Raw genomic sequence first — 18,909 nt, forward strand, 5'->3', positions numbered from 1 at the left:
CTTATAGCCTCTCAGAGGCTGCAGAAGAATAGAAATGTTTCTTTCATCCAGCTTAACTACCCTCAAGCAAAATTCTAGAAAAGCTGAATGAAATTGGAGGCAATTCCTTGAATAAATATAAATTTGGCAAACTTACATCCAGTTCTACTCCTTGAGCATGACGTTTTCCACAAATCTTTTTAGGTCTTGCGACCTGCGTTGCACTGCGTAAGCAGTGCTTCGCAGCACGAGGCATTTTATAATCAAAAACGGGGTTTTAGCACTCACCTAGGAATCGTACACGCTCGTGCGTGTGCAATTCCTTTTGTGCTACCCTATTGGCCTTTGCGTGCGTCTTATTTTAAAAGACTGCACGCAATTGTCCCGAAGCACGCGCATAGCTGCTCCCATGGCCTATTGCTGTCCATTATGCGCACCAAGCGCGTGATCTACACCAATAGGCCGTGGGAGGAGCTAAGATTGTGCCCACACAGGCGTGACGTGCACACCACTTGTTTTATTTGGGATTGCAGCTGCTCTAAATCTGCTGCTTTGGGTTCCTGTCGGGAAGAGGCTGCAGCAGAGCGAGATACTCGCTGCAAGTGCATTGATCCCTTGCGATGTGTGCCCTGCTGGTGTCGCGCTGGGTTCACTGCGAGGGCTGTCGTGTGTCACCGGGATAGGAGGGGTTGAAGGAGCATAAGAAAGTGAAACGTGCTCACAATTACAAAGATGTCTGCTGCAGCCATACGACCTCGCCGATCTCTATACGATCACTGCTTCCGGGATGGGGGCTGCCGGTGAATGATCCGCACTGGGCTCCATTCCCCTAGTGAGTTCAAGGGCAGGGGCCGAGGGAGGGACCTGGAGACACACAGGCACATTCACACAGCGGACCACGTGAAGACTGCGGGCTTGTGCCTCCGAAAAGTCAGACGACTCCTGGTCCGGTCCACTCCAGGGACCTGACCAGGAGTCGTGAACATGGGGGCATCCGATCGGTTCCACTTCCTCATACAGATGGACAAGTACAAATGTAGGAGACTGCCTGACCTAGGAGCCTACAGCAGCCTAGTAGTGGGGAGTGTGGGCATTGTCCAATGCGTCAGCACCTTTTGGGCACTGCAATGTTTCAGCACTTTTCAATCTATTTGTACTTTTAACACTGTGCGTGCATGATGCTTTTTCTTCTTGTGTCATTCAAAATAAACACAAATCATTCTAACACAATTGTACACCCGAGGGAAATCTGGGTGAGGTGTCTGTGCTCCTCGGGGCCAAGTGTAGTATACCTCTACTTCTCAAAATTATTTTGGGGACTCTAGTATATATGGATCTATGTTTTATTATTTGAGTAGCGCGGATCGAGGGAGGGGGAATGGTCTTTCGTAAAGTCACCCGCTCTTTAAGCGGAAAGGTGAGTGAGTAGTACACGTGGAACCGACCCTTCGGTCTTGAATCATACTTCTGCACTACATCTCTGTGGGCGCTACATCTCGTGCGGGTGTCGTGGTTTCAAGACTGGCTGGTGTTCAGGGAGCAAAGAAGCTACAGCTGGATGTGGCTAGTGCAGATCCACTCTCCGCGCTGAACGCTACCTTCCGCTGTTTATTGATGTTTAAATGTCTGACTTTTCGGAGGCACAAGCCCACAGTCTTCTAAAAGAGGGGGGACTCAGAGTGCGCTCTTCCCAGACTTAAGTTTGTAGCTGCAGGGGGTGAGAGGTGAAACAGGGTGTGTAGAGGAGGGAAGTCCACGAAATAATAAATAGCTGGAGAGGATGGGGTGGGGGCGCGTGTCGGGGCACTCGTGTGGGGTGGGTGGAAAACAATTACAGTGGTTGCTTTTCCCTGACTGGGATGGGCAGTGTATAACTGTTCTCAATGATTCCAGACACTGTTGTATTCTGACGTTTTATTGTTTTGGAAGCATGAACTATTAAACCGAGTGGGAGTGAGTGTTGTGCCTTTCCGTGGGCTACATTGCTCCGGCCGAGAAGCATTGGCCCCCTGAGCTCTGACATGGACTTTTGAGGGTCCTCGCAGGACATACTTCTCAGCGTTTTATAGAAGATCTTTTTAAAGCAGAATTAGTAGTTGCTAGTGTGAGTCACAAATACCAGTGGATCAGAACATGTCCCATTCCATCGATCCGGCTTGGTACACCATTATGTACACACGTCCTAAAAAGAGCTAAACATGACTGCCGGCAGAGCGCTACTGCTAAATTAAAACGCCTAATATGGTACTCCCCAGCACTCTGCTTCTAGGTACTTAGACAGACAATTGGGCCCTCTTCCGCGGCTGTGAGGGGGCGGCTGAGTTCCTGCTGGTTTTTCACAGGTGCAGGAGGTCTGATGGCTTTCTGGCCCCTTGATGTGTGGGCGTGGCATGGGATGTGGTAGTCCAGCTGATAGACATTGGTTTGCAGGGTGGAGTTACCGCTAGGGGCCAGGAAACGACAGAAACCCGTCATCAGATGGTTCTATATTTATTTTTTCTGTCAGTTGCTGCCATTGCCAGAGGGTTGTTCAGAGGGAGATGCTCTGTGCCAGACCACCCCCCAGTGCTACAACAATTACCTGTTGCTCGGTTTAGAAATGTGTCTGTACAGCTTGCCAAAGAATGTCAATGCACATTCGTATCAGTCGGTTTTAAGAGAAGCGGCTGTTAATGTACATTATCCGGGCCAAGATTCAGAATATCCATCTAGGGTTTTTGATTCTGTGTATAGAGTGCTCTGGAGTATTTATTAAGATTGGTTAAACACTTTTTTTAAAGACCTCTTTTATTGTTTTCAGCGGAATAACCGCAGTACAAATGATTAAAAAACCAAAAGCTACTGCTGTCCCCAAACCTTTGACATGCAGTAAGAAGTGATCGCTGTTAAGTGGCCGCAGAAGGAGAAATCATAAGTGTCGGGCCCCAACACACTCCTCTCGTAGCACCGCAGCGCAGCAGCATATGTAACAAAAGGGACTTGCGCCTCATCCTCAGAGGAAACCTCCTGCGACCCCCCCACCTCCTGTCGCAGAAACGCAGGCAGCACCTCCCCCAAGCCTGCTGGTCGTCCTAGCTTGGGTAAACACTTGCTGTAAAAAGAGAGCATTTTTAAAATGTTGCTCGGGAGCAGCTGGTCGATATTTTTCATAGTTGCATCATCTCCGGGCATCTTTCTGTCCTCTCGCTGATCTTTAGGGAATTCGAGGCCTTGGATAAAATTTAGCTGCTGATTTTCATAGCTAAAATCAACACATCAACGTACAAGATGGGTTTGGGGCTGGACAATCGAGCACTAAGCGCTCTATGGAAAATGAATTTGTGAAACATGTGACAAGAACTTTAGTGCTACAATAGCCAGTAAGGAAATACAAAGTATTTGTCAGCCTAATTCACTTATTTGGATTACTGCTCATCTTTTAATAAGTAGTGTTTCTGGCTTTCATGGTTGATTTGGGGCACTATATGGGTTACAAAAAGAGAAGGACCTGAAGACCGCAAGACAATAGGTGTGAGATGTGTTTGACAATAACGACAACTGTGATGTTGGAGTATGTCTGTCTGGTCTTTCAGGTGTTTTATTGTTGTTGGTAAAGCCTTGGTATTGAATGTGGAATCCTATTACATGGTGTATGTTACACTAAAATGCTTCAGAGGAACTCAGCGGAATCCGTGTTTTTATGAAATGCTGCATAATTCCACGGAGTACAACTCCATGAGTTCCGCCCATCCCTAGTTCAAATACCATGCACCCTACCTTATGGGCTGATAAGTGTAGATATAGGTGACTTAGTAATCTTTTAGGTAGGGTCTTGTCCTGTCAAAAAGATTTAGTTTGACAGGTTGAATTGCAATTTTTACACTACTAAAGCCAGGCTACAATGGTAGGCCTGAAGCCATGTTTGAACTGCCACTGTTGTGGACGGCACCATAAGTGCTGTAGTCTACTAGTGCCATCTAACTTACATGCCCTGGCTACACCATATGTCATATAGTAGGGACTTGTAGAAAAATTAAAAATACCAATAAGGGAAATGCCAATCTGTTTTAAGGGGGATCCCAGGCACTTTACTAATTGTTAGCAGGTGTAAGGGCTGTTTCCCAGTCACAGTATGTCCCATCTATGAAGAGATGCAGCTTGAATATGGCTCCATGCATCTGGTGGTTGATAGGGTAGGTGGCGTAGCACATTTATTTTCTTTCAGAAGGTTCTGGACTTAGGGCCTTATTTATATCTTGTCAGACAGCTCGCGGTTCCTTCATGGGGATGAAATAAATGCCTCCGTCCACATGACGGAGGGACCACCTGCTAAATTTCATGATCATCACAATCTTTATTTCGGCATGTCAGACATAAACAAACAATTTAAAACATCCAATAACTTTATGATAAAAATGGTTAAATACATAATTAAAAAATCACGTAAAACAATGATAGTTATAAATAAAAAGTATAAAATAGGAATAGTATTAAAATGTTAAAAACATTGGTACAATTCAAAGCAAGTAAAATCCCTGTACAATTTAGGCAAGGGATTGTTTAACAAGCATTTGCAATGCAATGGGTCTCGCATTATTAAAGTTTGAGCTATTGGTGTTGCATTCTTTAGCAATGCCAATAGCTCAAACTTGAATAATGCGAGACCTATTGCATTGCAAATACTTGTTTTGTTACTGAACTCGCACTCTTCCTACTCTCCTCCAGTACTCACCGCTGATTAGTCCTATTGCGATTAAATTACTTCCTTTTCTTCTTTCAGAATATATAACATCATAAACTCTATGACAAAGAAGCCGACGACTCCGACTCTGTTGGAGAAGATGCATCTTTTATTCTTGATTCCCTAATGAACTGTCTTGTAAACTGTAAACCAGGTTCTTCTCTGAACCCCATCCATGTGATTTCTCTCTCCGCTTAGGAACATTCTTCTTTCCTCTTCCGTTCATATGTGGCACAGTTTTCAGTCTTTAGAAAATAATCTTCTCTGTCTTGAGTACTGAGACAACAATTGTTTTATTTCCCCCTACCTGCAGTATCAAGTATCTTGAATGACATCTAACTAAACCTCTTTGCCACTTTTTCAATTCCATAACTTGCTTCATGATACCCAAACTGGCTTCCACATTAAGAGAAGCACAGATCTAGTCCTTGCCATTGTCGTTGATGGGCTCTTTTACCTCTGATAATAGCATTGTAAATACCCTGGTTCTTATTGGTTTGTCAATGGCATTCTAAAATGTTGGCCATTCACTACTTCTGTGTGAATTTCACAAAGTAGGCATTGCCAGCCCTTCTAGTTCTTCTGCTTTCTTTTTAATTCTACTTTTTGTTGGCAATTTTTCTTTTTCTACCCACAACTTGATGGTGTGGTGTCCGTTAAGGGTCAATGCTGTCCGTCTTTTGGTGTGGTGTCCGTTAAGGGTCAATGCTGTCTGTCTTTTTGTTATCTTTGCATATGTCCTTTGCTTTTCTCCTTCACTTTGTATATTGAATGCTATGCTTATGCCAGAATCTGTTCAATCCTTCCAGTAATAATCTTCTGCTCCATCACCGTCGTCATGCAATCGGGGACTGCTTGGACAGTAATTGGCGAAACCTTAACACAGAAAATACTACCCTTTCTCTGATCATTTTCTCTCCGGCCGTGGAATTTGGTCTTTGTCCCAGTCTCTCCACTTCATTTAGAAGTTATGGAGTCAGTCTGTATGATAAACTTGAGTTGTCCACTCCAAATTCCTTCTTTCTTCTTGTACGTTTCATCTCTGCAAACTCTATAGACACTCATGCAGCAGGTCTTACTGTAATACGATCTCCCCTCAATACCCGCAACCACATCTATCTCAGAACCATTGCAGCACAACTCAGTGAGCTTCAAACCATTCGCAATCCAATGGCGTACAGTGCGGCAAAGTGAGGGATATTAACATGTAGTGAGACCAAATTGCCTTACAGAAGAAAGGAATGAGGACAACTAGTTTTGTGTTAAACCACAAATCCCAATACTTCTGGCTTACATTTTTAGTGTCGTGATCCACAGTTGCAGGCGCTGACTGCCCAGTTTCTATAAACTTTCATTGTTCTTCCCATGATATGCATAGCATCACTCAGTACCTGCAGAGTCAATCAATCAATCAGAGTAATTGTAAAGCACGCTACTTACCCTTGAGGGTCTCAAGGCGCTGAGGGGAGGGGCTGCCGCTACTGCTCGAAGAGGTACAAAAGGGGGTGGTGATGGACGGAGCATCTGAATCAATCAAACACTCACACCCAGTCAAAAGATCTGGGTTTAATCCATCACCGTTCTTTAGCCCACTCTGCCACCCCAGTTCTGACATGGCCATATGCAAATCAGTCTGACCCTGTGCCTCATGGGAACAGTCCAGCCCGAACTGCCAAGCCATGTCTTCCCTGGACCGGAAACAAGCTTCCGAGGACCGGTTTCTGGCATTCCAGCCGTCTTCAGCCCGGCTTGCTTGAATCCAGTGGCAAAGTGAGCAAGGGACTCACGTCTGAGCATACCCTGCCACACTTATGGTGGCCAAAAGCGGTACAAAAGGCAGTTCGGGCTGGACTGTTCCCATGAGGCACAGGGTCAGACTGATTTGCATATAGCCATGTCTGAACTGGGGTGGCAGAGTGGGCTAAAGAACGGTGATGGATTAAACCCAGATCTTTTGACTGGGTGTGAGTGTTTGATTGATTCAGATGCTCCGTCCATCACCACCCCCTTTTGTACCGCTACTGCTCGAAGAGCCAGGTCTTGAGGAGTCTTCTGAAGGCGAGTAGGTCTTGGGTCTGCCGTAGGTGGGTAGGGAGGGTGTTCCAGGTCTTGGCAGCGAGGTAGGAGAAGTATCTGCTGCCAGAGGTTGTTCGTTGGATGCAGGGAACAGAGGCGAGGGCGAGGCTGGCGGAGCGGAGATTTTTTCGGTAGGGGTGTAGAAGCGGAGTCTGCTGTTTAGGTACGCTGGTCCGGCGTTGTGGAGTGCTTGGTGTGCGTGGGTGAGGAGCTTGAAGGTGATCCTCTTGTCGTCGGGGAGCCAGTGTAGGTCTCTCAGGTGGGGGGTGATGTGGCTGCGGCGGGGGACGTTGATGATCAGTCGGGCTGAGGCGTTTTGGATGCGTTGTAGTAGTCGTAGGTGTTTGGCTGGGATTCCTGCGTAGAGTGTGTTGCCGTAGTCCAGTCCGCTGCTGACGAGGGCCTGTGTCACCGTTTTTCTTGTTTCGGTCGGGATCCACTTGTAGATCCTTCAGAGCATGCGGAGGGTGTTGTAGCAGGAGGAGGAGACGGCGTTGACCTGTTTAGACATGGAGAGGGAGGAGTCTAGGATGAATCCTAGGTTGCGTGCATTGTCGGTGGGTGTCTGTGCTGTTCCCAGTGTGGTCGGCTACCAGGAGTCGTCCCAGGCCGAGGGGGTGGGTCCGAGGATGAGTACCTCTCCCTTGTCGGAGTTCAGCATCAGACGGCTGTTCCTTATCCAGTTGGCGACGGCCTTCATTCCCTCGTGGAGGTTGGTTTTGGCGGTGTGCGGGTCCTTGGTGAGGGAGAATATGAGCTGAGTGTTGTCAGCGTAGGAGATGAGATCGGCTGGTTGGCGGGCCACTTGTGCGAGGGGGGCCATGTAGACGTTTAACACCGTTGGGCTGAGAGATGAGCTCTGGGGGATGCCGCAGATGATGTCGGTGGCCTCGGATCGGAAGGGCGGAAGCCGGACGCTCTGGGTTCTGCCGGAGAGGAAGGACGTGGTCCAGTCAAGGGCCTTCTCTTGGATTCCGACTTCTAGGAGGCGTGTCTTTAGAGTGCGATGGCAGACCATGTCGAAGGCGGCTGACAGGTCCAGGAGGATGATGGCTGATGTTTCGCCGTTGTCTTGTTGGCGCTTGATGTCGTCTGTGGCGGTGATGAGGGCTGTCTCGGTGCTGTGGGGTCGTCTGAACCCGGACTGGGATGGGTCCAAGATGTTGTTGTCTTCCAGGTGGCAGGCCAGTTGCATGTTGACTATTTTTTCGATGACCTTCGCTGGGATCAGGAGTAGGGAGATGGGCCGAAAGTTCTTGAGGTCCTTGGGGTCCGCCTTGGGCTTCTTGAGGAGGGCGTTGATTTCCGCGTGTTTCCAGCTTTCCCGGAGTGTCGCTGTTTGGAAGGAGATGTTGATGACCTTCCGTAGTTGGGGTGTGATGGCAGCGTTTACTTTGTTAAATACGTGGTGGGGGCACGGGTCTGACAGAGATCCTGAGTGGATGGAGTTCATGACCTTGCGTGTCAACGTCGTTGACGTTGGACCAGGAGGTCAGGCGGTTGGCGCTGGTGGTGTTTTTTTTTTTTTTTTTTTTTGCAGTGGAAGAAGGCCAGTGAGTTGCACAGTTCTTGTGAGGGCGGTATGTCGTTGGCGCTGGGGTTGGAGAGTTCATTTACGATGCTGAAAAGCTCTTTGCTGTCATGTGCGTTGTTATCCAGGCCGTCTTTGAAGGAGGATCTCTTGGCTAATCTGATGAAGTGGTGATGTCTGCGGGTGGCGTCCTTGTGGGCTGCGTGGTTGTCCAAAGTGCGTTCTTGAAACCATATCTTCTTCAGTTTCTGGCATGCGTGTTTGGAGGTCTGCAGCTTGTCGGTGAACCAGGTGGCTCTCTTGCTGGCGTGGTTGTTGGAGGGTTTCTTGAGTGGGGCGAGGGTGTTGGCGCAGTCCTCGATCCACTGTCTGAGGTTGCGGGCTGCGGTGTTTGGGTTGGTGGGGTCGGTGTGTAGGTTGTGGGCGAGGGTGGTGATCAGCTAATCTTCAGTGACTTTGCTCCAGCAGCAGCGAGGTAGCTGTTGGGAGCGGTGGTGCGTGGTTGGTTTATTGAATGTGAAATGGATGCAGCGGTGGTCGGTCCAGTGGAGTTTGGTGGTGTGGTCGAAGGTGACATGGGTGCCTGTGGAGAAGAATGGGTCCAGCGTGTGGCCAGCGGTGTGGGTGGGCGTGGTGACGAGTTGTCTGAGGCCGAGGTTGTCGATCTGGGTGGCGGAGTTGGCATTGTTGTTGTTCTCGAGGTGGAAAATCAGGTCCCCAAGGAGGATGTAGTCCGTGGAGGCGAGTGCCTGGGTGCTGGCAAGTTCTGCGATGGAGTCGCTCAATTGAGCTCCGGGTCCGGGGGGTCTGTAGATAAGTGTTCCTCTGAGGGTGGTGTTTGGGTCGGTGTGGATCTGGAAGTGCAGGTGTTCGGCGGTGTTGAGGGTGTCGTCTGCGTGGGTGGCGACCTTGACGGTGAACTTGTGGACGATTGCTATTCCTCCTCCGATTCCGTTGGCGCGATCCCTGCGGGTGGACTTGTAGCCGTCCGGTATGACTATGGCGATGTCGGGCGCCGAGGAGTCGTTCCACCAGGTCTCAGTCAGGAAGGCCACGTCTGGGACGGAGGTGTCGAGCAGATCCCAGAGCTTGACGGAGTGTTTGCGTGCGGAGCGGGTGTTGAGTATGCAGCAGAGGTTGTTGGGTCCAGTCCTTGGGAGGTTTGGTGGCTCTGTCGCAGGTGAAGCTGCAGGTGTGGCAGGAGAAAGGTACGTGAGTCCATTTCGGGGCGGCTTGGAAGCAGGTGTGGTTTCGGCCGGCGTTGAGTGCGTAGAGGGTGCTGGCGTCGTAGCGGAGTCTGGTGGTGTGGCGTTCGCGGGGTCCAGGGGTTCTGGTGCTGGGCGCGGTCCAGGCGCGGACGTGCGCAGATAGGCTTGCCTTTGCGCTCCCGCTGCGCGGCCTCCATAAGAGTGGGATGGGTGGGGAGAAGCAGCTGGGAGGTGGGAGCTGGGTCGCCAATGAGGAGCAGGGGGGCGGGGCCACAGGGACGCAGCGGCGGGAAGGAGCGGAAAACAGCGGGAAAACAGGCGGGCGCCAGGGAGCAGGTACGAAGCAGCTGGCGGCAGTGTGGTGGCGTGGGGATCGACCTGCCTGCGAGCAGGGTCAGAGGTTGCTCCTACGCCACTGAGCGGCCTCCTTAAGAGCGGGAGAGGGAGGGAGGAGCAGCTGGGAGGCGGGAGCGGGGTGACCAGGGGGGCAGGGACGCAGGGACGCAGTAGTGGGAAGGAGCGGGAAACGACGGTAAAACAGGAGGGCGGCAAGGAGCAGGTACGAGGCAGCTGGCGGCTGTTTGTAGCGTGGGGAGCGACTTGCCTGCGGGCAGGGTCAGAGGTAGGTCAGAGTAGGTTAGTGTTATCGGTTTTGCACTTTGGTATACAGCCTCCTGCATTGATAGAGGGCAGCATTAAAGACACCGCAATTGCTTCCCTTTAGTGAGGATTAACCTTGTGGTTTTGTGATGAGGATTGCTTTAGGCAGTCCTAACATCTGAGGGAGGCAGGAAATCCCTCTGGTGCGAGCACCAGAGGTATTTGCTTTCATTTATTTAAGCCTTTGGGAGCTGGGAAAGAGCTTCTCCAGTGGCTCTTTATTTTTCCTCTGAAGTGACGATTAGGGTGCTGACGTCATTTCTGAGAAAGTGAAATGAGCCGATTTCTTCATTTCACTTTCACTGCTTCGGTGTTCTGGGGCATAGCTCAACTCCCCCCCCCCCCCCCCCCCCCCCCCCCAAGCACCTAAGCAGATGGAAGAGGTATTGTTGGAAAGGGGAGAATCTCCCCTTTCATATGGTACATTTACCGGAGATCTCCAAGCCAAGATCCACCCAATACATCCGCAGGGACTATTTTTAAGGTGTAGAGCAGCCCCCCCGGGTCAAATGCTAACTGCCCCCCCCCCCGGGTCAAATGCTAACCCCCCCCCCCCCCCAGCCCAAACGTCTTTTTGCCCGGGGGGAAGTGGGGGCAGGTTGGAGGCTGTTTTTTTTTTAAGCAAAAATTGGCAGTTTGTGTGTTTATTCTTTGAATGCAGACACATCTCTGGTCTTGAGCATTAATATCCCTGGCCATCTGTTGAAAAGATGACCGGGTACCATAGCTTGCTCTTTATTAACATCTCTCTCCACCCACCTCTTCATCTCTGACTCCTGATGGATTAGAATCTTGCAACTTTACAACTGTGGGAATGCACCATTGTGAAACAAAGCAAAGGGGATATCATAATACAGGACTTTAGAAGGTGCTTAAGTTAATGTTTAGGAATGAAGCTGATAAACATTATAGCACATCTTTCCCCTAATATTGAAAGGAAACATTAGTCTTAAAAGAGATTATTCACCCATGTCATAATCCTTATGCCACACCTGTGGTATTTTTGGTCTTTTGCTTAAATCAGTTATTTTGCTGGAGTCTTCTTTGATAAGATTCAAGTTATTATCACTACTTGCGTTTTGTGGTTGATGGGGCATAGTTAGCTAGTCTGTCTACACTCAATTTTTGTCTGTTATTGCTACTTTTCGTTTGACTTCGACAATTCTCATGGGTTCAAAGAACTTGGAATCCTGGTCATTTCTTCCTACTGTTTTACCTATACCCAATCTGCCACATCCCATTGTTGTGTTCCATGTTTGTCATAGCAGTCCTTAAAGTTGGCTTGGTGTAATGTAATTTTATTTCTCACATTTACTATTTTATTTTCCATGCTTTATACTTCACCCTCCCCGCCCCCAACCATTTGGGAAATAGTTTCGTGCTAGATAATCTCGTAACCTGGTTGGGAGTAGTATGAAAGGCCCATAACTTGTCTTTTATGGATTTCTCAACATGTAAGTGGTTTGCACGTTCTAACTGAATACACTCCTTTATCATTCTGTTTACTCTTTCAACTAGTCCATTAGCCTGTGGACAGTGTTTGATGCATTATGATGTGTGATTGCCAATTGTGTCAGGAATTCCTTTAGTGATGATCAAGTAAATTGTACCCCATTGTCAGTGATGATAATAGATGGAATACCCTCCGTGGTAAAAGTACCTCTCTTAATAATGGCATTTGTAGTGATTTGGTTTGCCATCCTATTAACTACCCAGGGAGAATGATAATCTGTTAAGACGAATGCAAAGCGTTTCAGCACACCTTTACAGTTAATGGGGCCAATTATGTTAAGGGCTAGTTTTTCCACAGAGCTCACACCCACAAATGAGATATTAAAGTGTTAAGAATTGTTTTTGATTTGTCGCTGTTAGCGCAAATTGTACAATCTTTCACTATTAACTCCATCTTAAAACCCATGTTGGAAACCAAAAGCATTCTCAAATTCTGGATTTATTTAAGCTCCTCCCTAAGTGGTCGACTTGTGTAAGATCTGTGATTTTTTTTATCTCTTATGTCTATGGGGGTATAATGTTGTCATTCCTTAGTATCCGATTGCAGTTACTTTCATGTCTGACTTCCCTGTATCCTTTAATCTAATCATCTACTTATTTGCAAGTTTTGGGCCACCCTTCTAATGTGTTTTGAATTGATTCAGTGTTTTCCCCTTTTCAATACTCTCATTCCATTCTTTCGAAGTAATAGCTGGGGCAGTATTTTCTAAAATGGGGTACTCTGGAGTTTCATATTCTTCTTCCTTGACTAATTGGGCCCTAGATAGGAAATCAGTAGCTGTGTTTTGGTTTCCTGGAACGTATTCTACTTTGAAACAAAACCCTTCTAAGCTTAACACCCAATCTGTCTATCTTTGCTGAGAGCGCTGTTGGATGAGCCTTTCGAAGTTGTGTGTATCGTCTGTACATATGCTGAATTGTAATCCCCATTTAAAAAAATGTAAAAGGCTTCCTTGCCCAAAAACATGTGAGGGCTTCTTTTTCATCAACTGAATAGTTCAATTCTGATTTAGTGAGGGCACAAGTAGCAAAAGTAAGAACTCTTTCCCTGCCAGCATTAAGTTGCGATAAAGTGGCTCCTAGTCCCATGTATCTGGCATCTGTAGTTAAATAGGATTTTTCTACTGGGTTCAAAATTGCACAAGAACGGAGCTGTGAGTATAGCTTTTTTGATATTTTCAAAAGATGATTGGTGTATGTAGTTCTTTACCAGGTCCCCGAGGTTACTCGCTTAGTTTGCAAGATTTTTGACATATTTCAACATGTATTCTGCAGTCCTGAAACTAACTTTAACTTGTTTTTCTTTTCTGGTGCAGGTGCTTTTTTGATAGCTTCTAGCAGGTATATTTTAGATTTAAAACCATCTTTAGAAATGGTGTGTACTAGTTATTATCTGGGAGCTCCCAGAAACTTGTTTCTTTTCACTGTAAGACTGTGCTGGTGTCAAAAGGTAACTCCCTCCCCCTTTCTGGAGTTGCTGTCTGAACAAGGAGAATTAGATATTTCTTCATGAGTGAGGCTTTATCCTGCAGTTCAAGATATTCTGTACCTGTACAGCTAGATGAATTTCTTAGTCCGGCTTTTCAAATTCTGCAGAGTTGAATGATATGCACCTCTTCTTAATGGTGACATCTTGGTCTTTTGGTTTCTGTGTATGGTTGTGAGGGCTTGGTGGTGAATAAAGCTAGTAAATAACTTCTCATATAGAAAAGTGGCGATGCTTACACACCCATAACACTGCTGCTTTCTTTCTGTGGATAGGTACTCCTACAGCCATTAGGCGACTCCTGGTGGCATGTGAAACCACCCTTTTAACAGTCCACCTTTCTTGCTTCCTCAGGATGTTAGTGCTGAGCCAGAAACACATCCAGTTCTTTTGAAGAGGCATCAACTATGGGTTACGTGCACAGGTGTGGACCAAAGTTCGCCAGATGTTCTGCAGAAGCAACATTGTCTCTGATATCCATGTTCTGAATATCATTATTTAAGTGCATGTGTACTTGTTCAGAGATGTATATCTATTGTTGGATTTGGGCATGTGATTTGATAGTGTGTATTTCTTCTATTTTGCTGTTTGAGAAACCCATCTCTGGTGATAACTTGCCCATGGTCGTCATGGTACAAGCATAATGTGTAGTCTTTTTGGAGTCGCAGGAAGATTTTCATGATCATGTTTGTAGCATTTCTCAACATGGCTGGGCAGGAGCCATTGTGAATTAATAGCAGGCTGCAGCTATCGCATGATCTGTCATCCTTGACTGCACCTTTTACTTTTTCAATTGTTTTGTTTTAATCTTACCATTTGCAACATCTGCTTACATTTCTCTTGCTTCTGTTCCTTTCTCCATCTTGGTTGTATGTGCGCCATCCCTGATGTGTTTTCTGTCCATTGCTTCAATATGTGCCACGTGGGCTTCTTGAGCATTTTATTTAGCTGTTTTGTATAGTGCAGACCATATGACTGGGATGTCGAACTCTTTAGATTTCAACAAGTTGCATAGTTACGGAGAAACCAACCAATAGAGAAGGAATCCTATTTGCAAACACTTGAGTTTATATTTTGCCCATGACTTGTGCAAAAGGAGGTTGTTCTGCAGCATAAAATGTGATACCTCGTAGGAGCCTTAGGTGGTGTTGGGTACCTCTTTACGGTGTGTTTATATTTTTATGGGTGACAGTTTCTGTGGGAGCTTCATACTTATACACTTTTTGAAATACAAAGTGTCACCAGCAGATGCACGTTGCTGCCATATTTATCTGTTTATTGGCACTGAATCTGACGGACTATGTTGAAGGTAGTCATTAAGGCCCTCTTGGAGGCCAGAGTATGCGTCTTTTCGCTGGTGAAATTCTGTGTAGTTGCTTGACTTTTAAATTCTGTGAACAGAGCTTCTAAGTTTCCCGATTTCTTGCACGAGAACCTCACCCAGTTCAGTTTTTTTTCTGTGCATTCTGGCACTTTTATTTCATTGCAAATTAAAAACTACAACTACAGTAATACTCATTTTATTTCAGATGGCGTTTTGCATTTCTGGGATGAAATGGTAAAGCGAGAGCACAGTTGCAATTTTTTTTCTCATTTTATTGTGATTTGTGGAGAAGCGATTACTCAATTGTTTTTTTTCTCCTATCATAGTTATAAAAGGCACGAAGTAGTCGCATTGCGCGTCACAGCTTTACTTCTGCAACTCCCAGCACAGATGACCTAATCTAGAAGACGGTGGTGTCTCTCGGGATAGCGCACGCACTCTTCTGCGGCTCCCACAAGTATAAGCCTCTCTGGTGCGCTTCCAATTCAGCGGTCTCCACCATCTAGTTTAGGCGGTCTGTTTTGGGGGTCCCTGTGCGGAGGAACAGTGGTGCGACTTTGAATTTTACTTTCCTTCTCTATTTCTGAAATATTTGCGTTTGAAAGTTTAAGTAAATGTTACACTTTAGTAGTACCTTTGCGTTTTCCGTGGATGTCGTCAGAATGAGTCTATTTAAATCTTTATGGAAAAGTAAGCTGCCCTTGAAATACAAATACTGGTTTAGCAGCCTTTGGATTCTGAAAACGAACAGAGGATATGAATAAGGAAGAGCAGAATTTAAAATCCGTGATTGGCTAGCAGTCTGCACAGGAAGGCTTTAAAAAATGCTTCCTAAAATTTCGGTTCATTTCCTGCTGATGCGAAGTGTTGAGCTCCGTGTGTGGTGGCACCAGGCGAAGATCCGGTTTTCCGCCCTTCTCTGCCATGCTGCTGCCGCCCTCTCTCGCTCTCAGCTGGCCACTCGATTCACATTTGAGCACCCTGCAGCTCACCTGCCATGCTGCTGGCGTCTCTAGTGTGGTGCTGGGCAGAAGCAGTGGTGAGCTCGGCCCCTCAAAGAACACGCAAGGAATGGCGGAGCCGAGACTCCTAGAGCAGTCTCAACCCAATGTTTAAATCTCTGCAGGCTCTGTGAAATCATTGGCTAAGTATTGTAGGCATCAAAAAGGTTTCCTTGGGAGTACAAGACAGATGCCAGTATCTAATACTATCCGGTAGCCACTAGATGGTTCATTACCCTTGGTTTCCAAAGTAGCGTGCGACCCACCAGCTGCAACGCCTTGTCAGAGGTAGGAAGTGGTTAATAAATGCAAATACAATACTGTGAAATACAATAGGAACATTTTAAAGTTTAAAAAAACATTGGCAAATGCCAAATGTCTGGCCTTGTCAAGCTGGTGGAATGTATATTTTGTTTGTTTTATTGAAAGCAAATGCCACAAAAATAAACAGATGAAGAAAAAGCACATGTCACCAAAAAGGATGGATGTGTCCATAAACATTTCAATTTTGAAAATAAATGAACCATTTTGTATCATTTTAATAGAATAATGCGAGTGCTTACTTAGCAGGAGGTATACTTAGAACTAGCATTGAACCTCCTTGTAGTTTTAATGTACATCACAGGAAAATATGATTCTAATCGGCACACAGAACATGTACTGTGATTTTGAAATACTGTAGACTGAAAACAGTTTAGACACTTGAGGATGACTAATTTAAAAAAAAGAAAAATAATTGGGGGGAAGCATTGGCTGTGAATTATAACCCGCCAAACAAAATATTGAAGTGCACTTGTTTTTAGGAGCGATTAGACAAATGCGGTCACTCTCAAGCTGAGAGCCAATGGCTATATTGCGCTCACCCATTGACCAATGTTATATTGTGATAGGGAGAACCAAAATGCGAATGATATTCGAACATAACAGTGGACGAAGAGTTTCCAAAAACACTTTGTTTTTCGTTAAGAAATGTTGTAGATGACATGAGGCTGGCAAAATTCCTAAAACGGTCTCGATGCCTGGCCTAAAATGAAAAAAAAAACCTTGATTTCCTTTAATGGAATTTGATGATTTGAGTAGAGTAAGACAATAACTGGAACTAGAAAGAAAGGCCACCAGTCACTGCAGTTCTTCCAGGTACATAGAAAGATAATAATGCAAATTAGCGTTTGTTAGAAGTAGCACAGGAACATTGGCTTGCTTTTGTTTCTTGGACCTATGTTTCCCTCCTCTGCATTCATCTTTTTAACGAAAGATCTTTTTGTAATACTGTTAAACTGTAACCCAAGACCAAATTACTTTGGAATTGAAAGAAGTATCGATATTTAAAAGTGTAGTTCGTACTTTTCAACGATTTCTTGTGCATGACAACCACCTGAGCGGAAACAGGGGTGTCTCCCCTCTAGATAAGAGAGGTGGCCAGGGACCGCTGAAAAGTGCCAAGGGGTGTCTCACTGCGGATCTTCCTCGTTGGAAGCCTGGCCAAGCACTGCTGCATGAGGCAAATAGTTAACTTCTATTTAAAGAAAGCTTTATAGTTTCTTTAATTAAAACTTTTTTTTGCGAACGTGCACAGGTCCACCATTTGTGTTTCTGTATTTGTCAACCATTGCTTAATATAGAAAACGACATGGTAAATATACAAGTTTTGTTAGTGGCAGAATTAATTACTTTTATAACGCAGCATTCTAGGGGATTCTGGGGAATAAATATAGGTACACTTGCAACTGAATCTTTTCCTCTTTTGTCTTATGTTGCAGTGATGAAGCAATGAGGAAAGCTGGCGTGGCGCACAACAAATCCAGCAAAGATATGGAGGGCCACGTCTTCCAGAAAGCAAAGACCAGGGTAAGATGGCGTATCATTGATGACTGAGGTTTTTCTACAGGAGCTATGCAGGCCTGCAAAGCATAACCTCACTATCATCCTTTGTCATAAGCGGATCATGAGTACTGATAAGGTGATCGAGCATAGGCTAAATTTGGCCTCTTAGTTTTCATTTATCACTAAACTCTTTTCTGTTACATAAAGTTTTTCTTTGCCCTCCCTCCCCATCGCCCACACCTGACAGCTCATCCTTTTGTGAGGTTAATTGGGTTTAAATCTTTTTATTGGAAAACAATGTAGCAAGATACATAGTTCACAGGAATTACACAGGTCATTGCCCAGTGGGCTCGGTGGAAAGGTCATAAGGGGCCCAGGGGCCCTAGCAGTGTTAGCTAAGTTCGACCTGTCTGGAAAAAGGTAGCTGTAAACCTCATCAATTTCAGTAACTTCCCAAAGAGAAATTCCCCCACTCTCCGTCCCATTTGCCCCCACACCCTCCCTCCCCTCGTCCAGTGCTCAAGTCCCTTCTCGAAAGATGGAGTTTCCGAGCCGGCGGGATCACGTCGGTAACATGAGTCTCACTGATCTGTGGTCGCTGGTGTGGTAAGGCGCAGTAGTCTGAGGTAGCGTGGGCAGGTGATTTCTGTGAATTCAGTGAGTAGCAGAGACCGGAATGACTGGTAGAGCTCTTCATATTGGTCTCTATCTCCGGCTAGGGTGAGCAATATCTTCTCCATATCTAACACGTGCCACAGCCGGTGGAGCCAGCGGTAGAGGGGACTGTAGCTGTGCGCCAGTGTGTGAGAATGTTTTGCAGTGCTGACCCCAATGCAATGGCGATTTGACGTCCTCTGCGAGATCGAAGGGATACATCAACGTGTTAGGGAGTCCCAGCAGGACGTATGCAGGGAAGCGTGGTATGTTGGTTTGGAAATGGGTTTCCACTTCATAGAGTATATGCGTCCAATAGGATTGGAGGTGAGGGCATTCCCATAGCAAGTGCATTAGGGTACCTACTTGGTTGCAACCTCTCCAGCAGTGTTTGTCTTTGGAGTGGTCCTTCTCGTGTAACCTTTCCGGGGTGTAGTACCAGTATGTGGAGATTTTCGTGAGGGTTTCAGTGAGTCCCATGTGGTACGCAAAATGACGTGCCCTGTAGGAGATCCCATCCAACTCCGTGTGGCTAAGAGTCCTGCCCAGCTCCCTCTCCCGACCGGGGTTGTGGACGTGTGTGGGAAGTGTTTGGATCATCTTGTAAATGTCGGAGATAAGTTTGGCATCGGAGGTGCGGGTTACCAGCCACCTCTCATATGGTGTGAGGCGTCTGTCCGCCGTCTCCCGCACCTCCGGCTGAAGCGCACAGGGCCTCATCTGGAGGTAGCGCATGCGTTCGGTCTCGGGAAAGCCGTATTCCTGCTTAAAGAGTGGAAAAGGGAGCACGCCGTCCGGACCGTATACGTGATATAAGAACCGGCAACCCGCTGGGCGCCAATGCGCAAAGGCTCCTTTCTCCATACCTGGGGTAAAGTCTGGGTTGTCCACCAGTGGCTTCAGTGGAGAGAGAAAGGTGGTCAGCTCCTGAGAG

The 18,909-nt window shown here is 46.6% G+C and overlaps 1 protein-coding gene across 2 annotated transcripts in view; it reads left to right on the forward strand.

Moving 5' to 3' along the window:
* The window catches only part of MED15 (mediator complex subunit 15), a 782,088-nt gene that overhangs the window by 32,075 nt on the left and 731,104 nt on the right, over window positions 1-18,909 (forward strand). For both annotated transcript variants that reach the window (XM_086942779.1, XM_086942780.1), the window contains exon 2: window positions 17,258-17,345. In XM_086942779.1, coding sequence (XP_086798905.1) covers window positions 17,258-17,345 — 88 coding nt within the window. The remainder of the gene's footprint in view (window positions 1-17,257; window positions 17,346-18,909) is intronic.

The sequence above is a fragment of the Lissotriton vulgaris genome, chromosome 11, assembly GCF_964263255.1.
Source record: "Lissotriton vulgaris chromosome 11, aLisVul1.2, whole genome shotgun sequence".
Lineage (NCBI taxonomy): Eukaryota > Metazoa > Chordata > Amphibia > Caudata > Salamandridae > Lissotriton > Lissotriton vulgaris.